General features: G+C 39.2%; 1 protein-coding gene across 6 annotated transcripts in view; it reads left to right on the top strand.

The window, feature by feature from the left end:
- The window catches only part of LOC124135588 (atrial natriuretic peptide receptor 1-like), a 654,598-nt gene that overhangs the window by 629,434 nt on the left and 9,518 nt on the right, over window positions 1–15,646 (top strand). For all 6 annotated transcript variants that reach the window (XM_046500976.2, XM_046500985.2, XM_046500994.2 and 3 more), the window contains 8 exons: window positions 34–132; window positions 706–783; window positions 2,993–3,097; window positions 3,684–3,755; window positions 5,629–5,794; window positions 11,982–12,137; window positions 14,116–14,287; window positions 15,348–15,497. In XM_046500976.2, the coding sequence (XP_046356932.1) occupies window positions 34–132; window positions 706–783; window positions 2,993–3,097; window positions 3,684–3,755; window positions 5,629–5,794; window positions 11,982–12,137; window positions 14,116–14,287; window positions 15,348–15,497 (998 nt within the window). The remainder of the gene's footprint in view (window positions 1–33; window positions 133–705; window positions 784–2,992; window positions 3,098–3,683; window positions 3,756–5,628; window positions 5,795–11,981; window positions 12,138–14,115; window positions 14,288–15,347; window positions 15,498–15,646) is intronic.

The following is a 15,646-nucleotide window of genomic DNA, read 5'->3' as shown; positions in this document are numbered from 1 at the left end:
TTATTATTATTATTATTATTATTATTATTTCAGAGAATGTCTTACAATAGTTCCTGTTCGGGTGACACAATCGCTGCACATCTGAGTGATGCTGGCAATCGTCAACTCTTCACAAAAACGGGATATTATAAGGTAAAACGGAACATCTTCATCCCAACGTCACCAACCTCCACACATCCGTGAAGGTCCGGGTTATACGTGGTCTTCAGCAACCAATACTAAAGAGGCGACTAACGGGATCGGGTGATCAGGCTCGCTGACTTGGTTGATGTCATCGTATCCCAATGGCGTAGATCGATGATCATGATGGCAATCACTGGATTGTCTGCTTCAGACTTGATTATTTACAGACCACCATCATATAGCTGAAATATTGCTGAGTGTGGCGTTACACAACAAACAAACAAGTCTCCACAATGATATATCTCCCAATGAATCCATCAGTTTCAATTAAAGAAAGGAACTTGAGCCAATATTTGTTTCATCGTGATAAAAGTATCTCCTGCCAAAGATGATCTTTTCGCTTGTATATGTAGAAAGGACAATAATAGTGATTTTTCGTTCCATATATGTTTGTTCTCTGATAGAGATTTGAATGTCAATAAAATTATCGAATCTCATAATGTTGATTATTTTCTTCTGGCTGTGATTTCAGTGGTATGTAATTGTATCTGATGAAAGTAACGTCTACACGTCTTCTTTCAGGGTGCCATCGTCGCTGTCAAACGGATACCCAAGTCTAGCATAACAATTACTAAAACACTCTTACTGGAGGTGAAGCGGGTAGGTGATACTTTTTTTACTAGATTCTCGCTCTCTGTATACCGCGAGATTTTCAAGATAATAGTTGTACTAAGATGTTATGAAAATATATCTATAGATTTGCCTTGGGACAGGATATGGTCACCTTTTCGCGAACACCTTGCACGTGCACTGATTTTCAATGATCCATTCATATAATTTACACCTCTATTTTACCTTGGCCTCAGGGAATCTCTGTGGGAGACTGGTTAATTTCTTGCGATGGCGTTTTATACATATTTGACAGTACATTAACAAATATACATAAGGATTTATGAAAGAGGCCTGTTTCACAATTATCAATCAGGTTTCTTTTGAAATACACTACTTTATTATATGTCGAGCATTGAAAGCATGTAACCCACTTTGTTAAATATGCGGGTTTATCCTAATTTACAAATTCGTTATATTGCAATATCTATAAGATACCACGCGGATTAATCAATCAATACAGGCTTCAGAACTATCGATCTACAGAATCATATTTCTTTCAATTTGGTGGCTATTAATGCGACTAATGGAAGTGCGCCATAAACTGAATAGATTTGCCCCGGAGCATGGGAGTGAAACGCATGTCATTTTTATGATTGGCAATGTACATTTCAACCGACTCTGAAATGACATAGACACGGAAACACAGAGGGCTGTAACTGTGGTGGTCGCATGTCCAACCTTATTCGCCTGAATACGGACCACCCCCTGCTCTTTAATACCCCGGTCATTAAATTCGGGTCTCTGTAATTTACCCAAAATACACGCTAAATGGCTTGTGCAGGATGTGACATATTACATGCCAATTTCATCTGGTTAACTTCTTCCGCTGTGATATATATAGCAACTTGATTATTACATGTATATTATATGAGCTATGTCATATTACATACATAAGTGCACGCGTGTCAAAGAAACTGAATTATGTACATTTATCGTTCATGATAATTGTCTGGTATCCGTTGCAAATTTATTTACATGAAAAAGTTACCAGTCTGCGATAACGAAACATATGTACGAGTGAGAAACTGTATTTATCACCATTGTGTATAAACAACCCTCACAAACGTGTTACATCAACACATGTACATCAGATGAGAAATGAACAAGACACGTGCGATGTACATATCAATCAATCAATCAGGTGAATAAACGTCAACGTTAGGATTATTTACACAGGCTGATACCAAGGTTCACACTTCTTAGGAGCGGTACAGGGAGACTTCGGTATGACTTCAGATTAAAGAAAGAATCAAGGAATGCGTGTTCTGAGTACAAGTGCACATGTTGTCAATTTGAATCAGGAAACGTAATTACATCTGTCAAGAAAGTTAGCGTAATCACTTGGCGTTGGATGGCAAGCTTTTCTTCAAAGATGCTGAAGAGGTTTTAAGCGTAAATCATCTCTATCTCCGTAGTTGGTGCTGGTGTTCAGTGCAGCAGGGACGTGTGGTCAAGCCGGACAGCTGACCTCTGTTACCCTTCGATGCTTGCCTTTACTGACCGTATACAGGAAACATTTGACCTTACTGAAGATATTTGTTGCATTGGAAAGTTTAAATCGATTTGTGAGAGTGAAACACGGGTTAGGTAGCGGCAAGAAGTTAAAACGGCGTTGTTTTTGTTTCAGATTCAAGATAGCATAGTGACAATAAATTCTTAACAAATTCACACGTCAATGCATTCAAAACAAATACCATTAGTTTGTAAAGAATTTTAATTATGAAACGCGGTATTTATGGGTACCAAGGTGAACTAAAAGAAAACACTTGAAACAATACTACTCAAAAGAAGTTGACGAGCACTTTCATATATTACTTTTTGTGTATTCTAAGATGAAAGCGTCGGGTGTTCTTTAACCTCTTTTGAATAATATACAGTGATTATATATTGATGATGTACTTGATTATTCATATTCTTTATTATCTGATCATTTCAGGGAGTACTGTTATAGAAATATCTCATATAGCGTAGCGTGGGCATAATATATGTTCCGTGCGTGTTACTTGGTGTATAGTATCACACATCTGTCTCTGACCGCTGATATTTTTGTAAAACCCACGTCATCGAGTTATTTCCGAGACTTGTGCGACAGATTGAGACAACATTTTATACATAAATATTCAGTGTATTATCAACATCGTGAACCCGAATATAGAATAATCCGATCATTTAAAATGAACACTTGATTTATTTGCAGATTAAAGATTTACAAAATGACCACACCGTCCGTTTCATTGGCGCCTGCATTGACCCACCGAACAAGTGCATATTGACGGAATACTGCCCCAAAGGGAGCCTTCAGGTATGTACTTCATGGATGGCCCAGCTGTCTAAGGCGCCGCAATTTGATGGCATTGTGCAGAGTTGTGTCCTTGGGCGTAAAGGACCAGTGATCCGGGTCCAGTGGATCCGAATAGCATATTCGCCCAATTTATGATCCCTGGTTCTTAAGCACCATATACTGATGGGTCTAATAAAGACATTAACGTTGACTTCCGCCACCCGCCCACATTAAGCCATTACGTCGTGATATTCCTGAAATAGTGTTCAAAGCGGCTCATTCTCTCAATCACTATTTTAGTGTGATTACTTATCAGTACGCATGCATTACATATGTCGAATTATATTTAATGCAACTGACGTATTAACGTTAAGGCAACTTCTTTGAAGACGTTGATAGTCTGAACGTTTGCTAACGATGTTAGTTATAACATTTAATCGCATTCATTTAATAAAGAAGTTGTATATCCACAGAACGATCTTCCTTGATCAACGTTAATGCTAATTGGAAATACATACACGTAAATGTTCGCTGCAATTGGATGGAGCTATTCGTTGGTTTCATGGTGTATTTGTATGAAGATTAATGTCCGCTTCTATCCTTTCAGGATGTTCTAGAAAATGAACAAATCAAATTGGACTGGATGTTTCGATATTCCATCATGCAAGACATCGTCAGGGTAAGTCTTTTAAATAGTTTAAAAACTGGTAGCATGCTTGTTGATGGTTTCATTAGTTGAAAATTATTTAGTACAATATATGATATACAAGCCAAATATAAGCTCGATGACCGAAGTCCCGGGTTCGATTCTCTAGACGGACATGATGTTTGATATGGCTGGAATATTGCGATTGCGGCGTAAAACAATATTCACTGACTGGTATACACATGTATGTGTGTATTATATACCATATAAGATGTTAAAATGTTCCCAAATCAACATCCTTTGGAAGAGGCCCATTTACAGCCTAAGACGTATCCAGGCCAACAAACCTGATCTTGTCCTTTTTGATAAATCCAATGAAATCATTTATATCATTGAATTTTCTGTCCCCTTTGACACTAATGTGATTGACAACATTGAGGAAAAACATGGCGAATATGCGGAACTCGCTTTCGAAATGTCACGCTTGCATCCCAAGTACCAAGTTGTCCGACTCCCCATTGTTCTCGGTGCCTTAGGTTTGGTATCGCTCAATCTGTTGACTGACATTATGAACACATGTTCACTACAATGTAAGACATGTTCATTACAATGTAAGACATGTTCACTACAATGTAAGACATGTTGACTACAATGTCAGATATGTCCACTACAATGTCAGACATGTCCACCACAATGTCAGACATGATCACTACAATGTCAGACGTCCACCACAATTTACGACATGTCCACCACAATGTCAGACATGTTCACTACAATATCAGATATGTTCACTACAATATCAGATATGTTCACCACAATGTCAGACATGTTCACTACAATGTCAGATATGTTCACTACAATATCAGATATGTCTACTCCAATGTAAGACATGTTCACTACAATGTCAGACATGTTCACCACAATGTCAGACATGTTCTCCACAATGTAAGACATGTTCACCACAATGTAAGACATGTTCACTACAATGTCAGACATGTTCACCACAATGTCAGACATGTTCACCACAATGTCAGACATGTTCACTACAATGTCAGACATGTTCACCACAATGTCAGACATGTTCACTACAATATCAGATATGTCCACTACAATATCAGATATGTTCACTACAATGTAAGACATGTTCACTACAATGTAAGACATGTTCACTACAATGTAAGACATGTTTACTACAATGTCAGACATGTTCACTACAATGTAAGACATGTTCACTACAATGTCAGACATGTTCACCACAATGTAAGACATGTTCACCACAATGTAAGATACGATCACTGCAATGTAAGACATGTTTATTACAATGTCAGATATGTTCACTACAATGTCAGACATGTTCACCACAATGTCAGATATGATCACTACAATGTAAGACATGTCCACCACAATGTGAGACATGTTCACTATAATGTAAGAAATGGTCACTACAATGTCAGACATGTTCGCTACAATGTAAGACATGTTCACTACAATGTAAAACATGTTCATTACAATGTAAGACATGATCACTATGTCAGACATGATCACTACAATGTAAGACATTTTCACTACAATCTAAGATAGGTTCACTACAATGTAGTGCTACTAGGAGTACATCCCTTCTGACTATCTGGGTAATGTACAAGGCTGCAGTGTTAGGGAGTCTTCACATTCTCCGAAAAGTTCTGGGTGGGTTCGGATAGGCAGCGCTTCCTGGGAGAAGTCCCATTCGCTGTCTGGGCTGCGTGTAGAGGGGGCAAGGGCCCTGAGCTGATGATGAGCCTAACCAGCCTGACTGTGCCAGGATCACCCAAACCCTCTTTGATGCATTTATTATTTTAATCTGATAATAATAATAATAATAATAATAATAATTATAATAATAATAATAATAATAATTCTCTTCCAGGGCATGGCGTATCTACATAGCAGTGAAATCCATTCCCATGGCAACATGAAAAGCACAAATTGTGTTGTGGACAGTCGTTTTGTGGTTAAAATCACCGATTTTGGTGTCCACTCTTTCCGGGGCTCACAGGAAGATGTAGAAGGGGGCACATATGCTTATTACAGAAGTAAGTAACGCTTCCTACATATGTCACTGTTGTCTACCGACTCCTCTGTGTTACATACGTTGCACTGTACATATATGAATGTGTCTTCGTGATGAACAGAAGCGGTTGGGAAACCTAGTGGTTAAAGTGTTGGCTATTCACGTCGGAAACACGGTTCGATTTCCCACACGGGTACAATTTATGCATCTGTGTTGTCCTCTGCGTTACATACAAGTATTTAGCTCGTTCGATTCCTTACAATGTGTGAAACCTCCTCTTGGAGTCTTCCTCCGTGATGTTGCTCGAATATCGCGTTAAGTGGAGTAAAACCACACTCATTCACTCACTCTTAGTTGATGACTTACATGTCTTTATATGTGAGACAACCTCCGTGGTGTAGTGAATAGAGCGTTTGGAGGAAGGACGTAGATCGATCCCCGGCCGTGTCATTTCAAATGACGTTAACAGATGGAACTTGTTGTTATAAGTTGGCACTCCCGGCATAAGTTGGGGCTAGTACAAGCAGACACACACACCACCACCATTGTGCTTCTAAACTATTTTTCTAGCGTCAAGAGTATTAATTGTTCTGAACTCGCTGCCACATGTTTTATGTGAATAAGCTCTAAAAGCCTGCCCAAGACTTGTATACAAATGCCCTCTTTGTCTTCCCGTGGCCTAGGGGCGGTCTAGGGGTAGCCTAGAGGTTAAAGCGTTTCCTCGTCCCGCCAAAGACCCGGGTTCGATTCCCGACTTGAATACAATGTGTGAAACCCATTTCTGGTGTCCCCCGCAGTGATATTGATAAGCACAAACAATTATATCTGAACATAATTTATAAACAAAGTGACCCTGTAATAATCATATTGGGACATGGCGGCCCCGCGGTTGAGAAGCGTTAACTCACAGTACAGAGTCCCTTACCTGACAGGTTCCGTTCGAGTCTCGAGGCTCTGACGCCTTAAGTCAATTATATGAATGTATCGGTGATGGCACCAGGTGTTCGCGAGTAAGCGTAAGCAGGGTTGACCTGACCTCACTCAGAAACGACGCTTGGTTTTCGGCTTTTTAGAAATACCACAGAGCAGTTTAGTCTCACTCTTTCCAAAATACAACTTACTTTCATGATTACTGAAGGCAGTTATCATGGAGTACGGTTTAAGAAGTTCCACAAATTGGCTTAATGAGCAGGTTATTATCTTATAACGTGAACCTCATGACAGCCAACAATGCACAAGGCAATGGTCGTATAAGTTCCTTACCCTTAGAATGCTAAAAACGTTACGGAAAACGAAAGTCTGAGAGAAACACAGCCTTAGGAAAAATGCATTGTGAGATAAACTAAACTTTTCACTGATGGAAAATTCCATGCATATTTCGCTGAGGGTGAGATAGCGGAGAGGAGGCACTGCGTGCTCTTCAGATGATTAAATTACATGACGGTCGATTGTTTGGAGGAACAATGACAAACAATGGTGCTTAACTATGTGTCACCAATTCGTACAGAGAAGGCTTCTGGAGTAGTTAGGGTAATATCATTTGACACTCTGCCTGTGCAGCTTATTCCTCTTTCTCATTAGATTCCGACGGAAGTTAAAGGATACACTCTTTTTAACGTTAGATGTCACCATTGATTTCCCATTGCCGTTAGCAGTTAAACTAGGTTGGAACCGTTCTCCATAAATAAATGTAATTGGATTTTCAAGGAATTGACATTTCAGTTAAAGCTGTAGACTGCAAAGTTAAGACATTGTTTTTCAAGACTTGCTACATTTACAGAAGTTATTAAACATTAAGTTCATGTCTGTTTCATATGGATTTGCTTTGTATGCATAGTGAACGTACATTCGGTTTTTTTGTGGTTGGTCTAAAAGTGCGGATTATTCGCGTAAATTGTTTGTGAAACAGTTTCGGAGGAAACTTTTTGAAAAGGAACTGTTTTAATAATTGTGGCGTTAGTTGTGACAAAGTTGGTTCTCATGTTTGACATGGCTTTCAAGACATAATAAGCAGATTAAAATTAATTGTTTACATCTGTGTAAAATCTGTAATCTTATAATACCGATAGTGAAACTATCGGACGAGCAATACATATTCACTCTTTGGTGAAAGAAAACGTCCCCGAGATCGCGAAAGCGAAAGGCTGTGCGAAACGTTCGCGATCGAGAGGCGTTTTTAATAGTACTATATATATGTCGCTTCAGCAGATTTGGATGAAAATATCATCTAACTTAAAGGTCATATGGTTGCTGAGCTTTTTGCTAGCATTGCCTAATCAAACGTATATTTGAATGCAATCTGATGACGTCTAACAGTTGATATTATGTTTTGCAATAATTCATTCTGTGCACCAAATGAAGAACTCAAGGACGTTTGTACTGTCTCAAAGAAAATAATTCTTTGATGTCAAAACCTCAAATCATTCGCTTTCTCCTCTGGCGATTAGAAGATCAAAAGGAATTCTTGAAAATATCAGCTCATAATGTTTCTGATATTTAGAACAGTTTTTGGGTACTATACAGTTAAAGTATTGATTGTTAGCGAACTACGAATCGCTTTTCCTTCTGACGGTGATATTCTGGTGACTGGTATCCATCATTCACTATGTTTCGAATGAACGTGTTGACAAATATAAAGAATCTGTATTTATATGTAAAGTCTACTGATATTATTTGCAATTGACACTTCAGCCTCCATTTCATCTTCAGTTCGATGGCCCATACATAGATTGAGTGAGTGAGTTGGGTTTAACGCCGCTTTTAGCATTATTCCAGTTATATCACGGCGTATCAGCTTAATGTGGTAGGAAAGCCCGAAGTGATGCAGCTCGTTTACCACTTCGGTGAAACCCACGAGCACGTGTATGGTGCTGACAAACCTAGAAACATAAACGGGGTGAACCGGGATTCGAACCCACAATCATAGATTTCTTTTTTATGATTTTATTTCTTTTTGGAGTACACAAACAATATGTTTACAGAATATAGTTCAAGTGCAATCTTAAATACATACAAGTTACAAAGTATATCTATAGATGATAACAAACAAAACTAAGCTATTCCAGTGTCATATTGTTGGATTGTGTAAGTTGGTGACAGAGACACCAAAATGTCATGAGCTGTGTGTATTTACATTCTGAATATGATATATTTCTGTCGATGTAATATGAATCGGTTATTTCTTGTTTGATGTCTGTGCACTCAGGTTTGTTCCTCGTTTACAGAAATTGCAAAGAAATGATTCTTTATATCCTATTTTGTACAGTAACTCGTTTTTTGGAATAATTCTATGAATAATACTGTATTGGAACCATTTTTGTTTTGAGGACACGTTATATCTGTGGGGGCTACGATTAATCGCTTGCCAACCTTTTCCCGTCACATTTAGGCCAAGATCTAGTTCCCATCTTTGAATGTATTTTGGGGATATCATATTGTTGGATACTAAGTTTTCAAGGAAATATGGTATTAAGGGCAGATGTAACTTAGATGTTAGGGCTATACTCTTACGCTTTAGATATTGTTTTATTGCTTGAATAAGACTACAATAGTCCAGCAAATGTGTTTTACAGTCGTATACATGATCTAGGTCTTTAAGATCTAGAAAATTTCAGTTTTCGTCTATCAAATCATTTACAAGAGTAATGCCTTTTCCCGAGTAATGTTTATAGTATACCGGAGTGTTCCCTATTCTTATATTCGTATAAAGGTTGTGATAATATATCTTTTTCCTCTTTGATAGAATTTCCTTTTTTTCTTTTAAGCTTCCCCATGCACACATAACCAGATAGCATTGGTCCTATCATTAATAACCTTTTCCGAAATATAGAATTGGCATTTTTGTAGAAAATCAATTTGTGTTGGAGTATATTATTAATCAAAAGAGTGGTAAGTTTAGAGTGGAGATGTGAATTGAACAAACGTTTAATCCAAGATATCTTTTTAGCATTGATTGTATTTTTAATATCAGGCACCCTTAAACCTCCCTCTTCATAAGGTTTCATCATAATATTTCTACTGATTTTGTCTGGTTTATTTTTCCATATAAAACGAAAATACAGTGTTTCGAGTACTTTTATAAACCTTTCACTTGGATTAGGTAGGGTTGAGAAAAGATGGGTTAGTTTAGGTAAAATAAGACTTTTTAGTACAGTTAATCTACATTATGGGGTCAGGTCACGTGCTAACCAAGAGTTCGTGATGATTTTTAAACTTTTAAGTTTATGTTTGTAATTTCTTTCTACCATTTCTGACAAATTATCCCTCTCATTTAACCAGTTGATTTGACGGTTGCCATTAACAATATCTACTGAAAAAAGCAGAATAATACAATTTCATCCTCACAGTTAACTATTACGTTCCGAGGATGAAGGGTCGATTAACATCTAGTATCTGAAATGAACATATCGTACAGAAAAAACAGTTGTTAAATTATCTTGATAAAAATAAAATAAAAAGGAGCCCAGAGACTACCTTTATACTGCAGTAATCTAGACTAGCCAAACATTATAGACTTGCATGGGCTGTATTTGATATATTTGTATCAGGGTCTGTAAGACAGACTAGGTGAAGGGTGACGATGAGATTTAACAGGTTGCCCTGCTCGTAGGTTTATGTTAACAAAATGGTATACGTCCAAGATGTGCATTTCTTCCAGTTTTCCCACCACATTAAGCTGACATTCCGTGTTATATCTGAAATACGGCTCAAAGCGGCGTTAAACCCACATGGTTTCCACGTGCACGTACAGAAGCGTATCGCGGCTTCCAAGTGGCACATTTAGCTCGTTCTCTAAGTGCGACATCCAACCAACCTCGCTTTCAAAAATAAACTCGGCCTGTTTGAACGAAAGCTTGAAGCTTGACCCGTGCCGGTTAAAGGCCCCTGTACAACTAGAATCATGAAAGTACTTATTGTGTCACAAACGTGGCGGTGGGGTAGTGCAGTGGTACGAGCTCTGCCTCTACACGCGAACACCCGGGTTCGATTCCCCACATGGTTAAAATGTGAGAAACTCATTCCTGGGGTTACCATTCAATGACTGACCTATTACAAAAGATAAGAGGCGGTTGGGTAGCCTAGTGGTTAAAGCGTTCGCTCGTCACGCGGGACATTCGGGTCGATTCCCCACATGGTTACAATGTGAGAAACTCATTCCTGGGGTTACCATTCAATGACTGACCTATTACTAAAGATAAGGGGCGGTTGGGTAGCCTAGTGGTTAAAGCGCTCGCTCGTCACGCGGGACATTCGGGTTCGATTCCCCACATCGGTACAATGTGAAGCCCATATGCGATTACCTCGGTAATATTGCTGCAATTTTGGTAAAAGCGGCGTATATTCATACTCACTCACTAAAGATCAAAAGTGAAACCAAACCTCACTCTCCAGTCACATGTTGATGAAGCACGTGACATAGTCACGCTGAAGGGTCACGTACAACTCCCAGTCTTGGAAAACGTACACCGTTTGACCTCAATATTGAGGTATTGTGGAAGATGCCAACGACAACAATGAGCTGTCTGCCACCATTAGTTCATCTTCACTCTATCATGTGAATCTCGCATACCTTTTCAAACATATGTATTCCTGGCTTTTTCCTTTTTTTCACTGTAATGTAACTGATGACAACTACTACCGGGAATAGATCAAGGCACGCTCATTTTTATGTCTGGAGAATGTCAAGATGATTGCACTTTCATAGCGACGTGCATGGACGCGTGTGTGTGTGTGTGTGTCTGTGTGCGGATGCTTGTACTCTTTCAAAATAACGCCGGTTTTGAGGTGCTAGCCCACAGAGATATCATGCTGCTGTCTTAACATGAACATCTCACTCAGACACAGTCCTTGTTTTATCCCCTTGATCCCGAGGGACAGGCAGGGTCGCAACACGTACAATCTTATTTTGGTATGACGCAGTCTTGAATCGAACCGTCAGACGCTCTGTCAACAAGAACACAGATGCAGTCAATTGTTGAGGAAATCAATTACGTTAGAAACACATTTCTAATTCATATAATGAGCCTACCTGCAGGGGAAATATTTTCATTCGTGTGATTCAAGAGAACATGCTTTTCTTGTCCGGGTTTGGCAGAACCAATCATGAACCATATTTTGCATACAAGCTGAATTAGTAATCCTAATGTAGACGACTCGGCCACCGTTCTACAAATTCCGCTGCAACAAATCATGACAAATCTTCATTTCAGGCAAGTTATGGACATCTCCGGAGCTGCTGCGACTACATCATCGGCCCCCAGAAGGCAACATCAAGGGGGACGTCTACAGCTTCGGCATCATATGTCAGGAAATCGTGTACAGAAGTGGCGTCTTCCACGTCGCCAATGCCGACTTCAGCCCGGAAGGTAAGTAACGACGACAGAAACCATCTCATTCCAATCAATAGCCTTTGAGACAACAGTGCAGCGCAGTTTAAAGTAGATATGTAGAATTGCCAAATAGCTTTGCCCCCGGAAGAATATCGAAGACATGATATCCCGACTCGTGTTAGTGCAATTAGAAACACCTGTCCAAGTCTGACATCTAATTCCTTTTGATCCTTGGTGATAGTCGGATTTTCTGAACATGGGGTGTTGAATCATTAAATGAATATATTATAGTAATTATGATAATGCACTTATTAAATGTCCTACAATTGGGATGTTCGAGTCTTAAAAGGCCCAGCGTTGAATACTTTAAACAAAAGAAGGTACCATCGCTTTCTGCAACTGGAAAATGCCTCGCAGAACTGTTCCGGACCTGCCATGTCTTTTGGGTTCTTTTTTATCCCCGTCGTATTTTTTGTATTTTTGTTATGGAAAACATTTTCATCAACTTCATCAGTCAAGCAAAGCATCACTTAAACCTCTATGTTTATGAAGACTATGCCAAAAGTAATGAGCGCTCTTGAGATGAACATTCGCGCTCGCGCCATCTCCTGCCTCTCGAATAGATGTAAATCCAGCGTTCAGATTGATCACAGAAGGAGAGAGTTTTTTTCAGAACGTGGGTTAAAATATATTGCGACGGGAATGATCTTATCTCAGATCCGTCTTGACAGACTGAGCGTACGCTAAAGGTTTTGGAAATATTATGCATATTGGCGCCGACACATGAGAAAGAAAATATGATAGAATTATCGGGGGACGACATGGAATGCCGTACACAAATAAACTTCTCATGATAATGAGGATGATGTCTATTTTGGTTATGTTCGTCTTGGAATTGTAACTAGTATGTTATTTTTAGAAAGTTAGGAAGGGGTTGACCGAATACGGTAGGCAGATATACTGATGGAAATACATAACGGAACAGTACGTCCTGTATGTACCGAAATAAACAGAGTGTTATATACACCAGACATACTTACTTTTCATTCTATGATTTCTCTTGTTGAGTTGAAGGTAATGTAAGGCACGACAAGGTGGGTCGTTGTTCATGCTATCAACCACGAGTTTGCTGTTCAAGTCGCGATTATCATCTGGCACTCTTAATGAAGTTTGACATTTGCTAGCTGTGGTGTGAAACATTATTGTTTTGCCGTTTGTTTCGGTATTTATTTCCATGAGCATATATGTCGATGAAAGTAATTTTGCGAGTTTTAACTTCCTTTCACAACGATAAGTCAGCCAGTGTTCGATCGAGTTCAATATGGTATAAATAATACGCACATCCATCTTTGACGCCGTAACAAAAAGCTTGCATGATGGTGTCAATGGAGCAAACAGTGACGGCATTAACAGGTTTCAAATGGGAATTCGTTTTCGCCATAATGACAAAAAATACATAATGCTGAATAGAAGTATGAGAAAGTAAATGTCAAATATGATTTTGTAAGGCCAATCACGAGAAATGTAACGTGATCTCTAGACCATTTCCAAAGGATATTTATACTTTTTAATGACACCATGTTATAAAACGTTTACATAAAACATAAGTGTTACAAGGTTGTCATGAATGTACTTCAACGTAACTTCAATAAAGATCCAGGTTAGAATTGGTCTTTAGCAGCCCATGCTTGTCGGAAGATCGGGATCGGGTGGTCAGGATCGCTGACTTGGTTGATGCATGTCATCGCATCCCAATAGCGTGGATCGATGCTCATGATGTCAATCACTGGATTGTCTGGTCCAGACTCATTTATTACCTGACCGTAGTCATATAGCTGGAATATTGCTGAGTGCGGCGTTAAACAACAAACAGATGCTATTAAGGGAACTCTGTATACGGTGAAGCCCATTTCTGGTGTCCCCCGCCGTGATATTGCTGGAATATTGCTTAAAGCGGCGTACAACCATACTCACTCACTGTATAAATGAAAGTGGCTTATTTTCAATATTTCAGATATATATGAAAAGTTGAAGAACGGTGTGCGGCCATACTTCCGGCCCACCATCGAGGAATATGACTGTCCTTGTGACGAACTTGCTGACGTCATCAAACGGTGCTGGGCAGAAGACCCGGCCGAGCGTCCGGACTTTACCGCTCTCAAGTCCATCATTAGGAAACTTAACAAGTAAGTGATCTCGTCGATCCGTATTGAAATTGTAGTCTTAGGAATGTAAACATAAAACCCCTCAACGTTAGAGAAAAACCAGTCTTAAATATCCGACGAAACAGATTCCATACGGCCTTAAGGCGCATACATGAATGGATCGCTGAAAATTAGTGATGACAACAGGTGTTTACGAAAGATGTGAGCATGTCCTACCCTACCGGCAGCGCCTGCCACAAAAAATTGTCCAGAAAATATTTGATTATTTCCCGTTGATATATTTAAGTTGTCTCATGGCGTGATGGTAATTTGCCCAACAATAATTGCCTGTAAGTATTTCAACACAGTCTAAGGGAGGGAACTCCTTTCGAACAAAATCCACGTAGAGATCATGAGTGTAATATGTTATATATGTTATTGTATATCAGCGACACTTATACTCACAATTCATCACAAATTGATGGTTGTTTTGAATTTAATGCACGTATTTTGTATCGTATTTTATGAGAAGAAAGATATTGTTTGTGTTCGGGAATAAACACATACATGAACAGGTATATGCATCCTAGATATTCCTGCTGGTGTTATCTTGTTGAATAAAATGTAAATATTCAAAATAGGTAGTTATACGCCTTATCATATCTAAATTTAAGTCCCATGAACCTACACGTCCTAAGAAGGGACATGAAGGATGCTGGCCAGCATGCGTCGCCATGGTGATACAGTGTACGCCACCGGCACGTGCTTGTTGCTGCCACTATGTAATCTGGCACATTTGTGTGTCGTAGTAATCAGTGTTCATGCTATCACTCACTATCTTTTTCTGATCCAGACTGATTATCCTTGTGGTCACAGAGATGTAAAGGTTGTAAAACTGCAATCAAACACATACCATCAGTTGGGACACACTTGGTCCCACGTATTCCTCTATTCCTCTATTATCCTTATTCCTATGTAACCTAGTTGTAGATGCGAACTCTGAGCTCTCTCAGTTATACACAATTATATTCTTATATTCAGTCATTCAGTGCAATTGATACAGAAAACAGAATGTAATGATTGACATTATTGGTTGTTTCAGGGACGGTGACAAAGGCAACATCCTCGACAACTTGTTGTCCCGTATGGAACAGTACGCCAACAACTTGGAAGCTCTCGTCTCGGAGCGCACAGCGGATTATCTGGAGGAGAAGAAAAGAGCGGAAGATCTTCTCTACTCCATGTTGCCAAAGTAAGCTCGATCTACAAAATGCAATACAAATTGATCTGTTATAACCCCAAATTATAGTCTTTAGTTTTAATCTGTTAGTTCAACGGTGCACACTTTAGCTATATGCTGCAATGGTCGCCGCAGTTTGTTGTGAAGCCTTGCGTCCCTTC

The sequence above is a fragment of the Haliotis rufescens genome, unplaced genomic scaffold, assembly GCF_023055435.1.
Source record: "Haliotis rufescens isolate VD_foot unplaced genomic scaffold, xgHalRufe1.0.p SCAF_70, whole genome shotgun sequence".
NCBI lineage: Eukaryota > Metazoa > Mollusca > Gastropoda > Lepetellida > Haliotidae > Haliotis > Haliotis rufescens.
The sequence above is the reverse complement of the archived record's forward strand: the minus strand, read 5'-3'. Positions and strand labels throughout refer to the sequence as shown.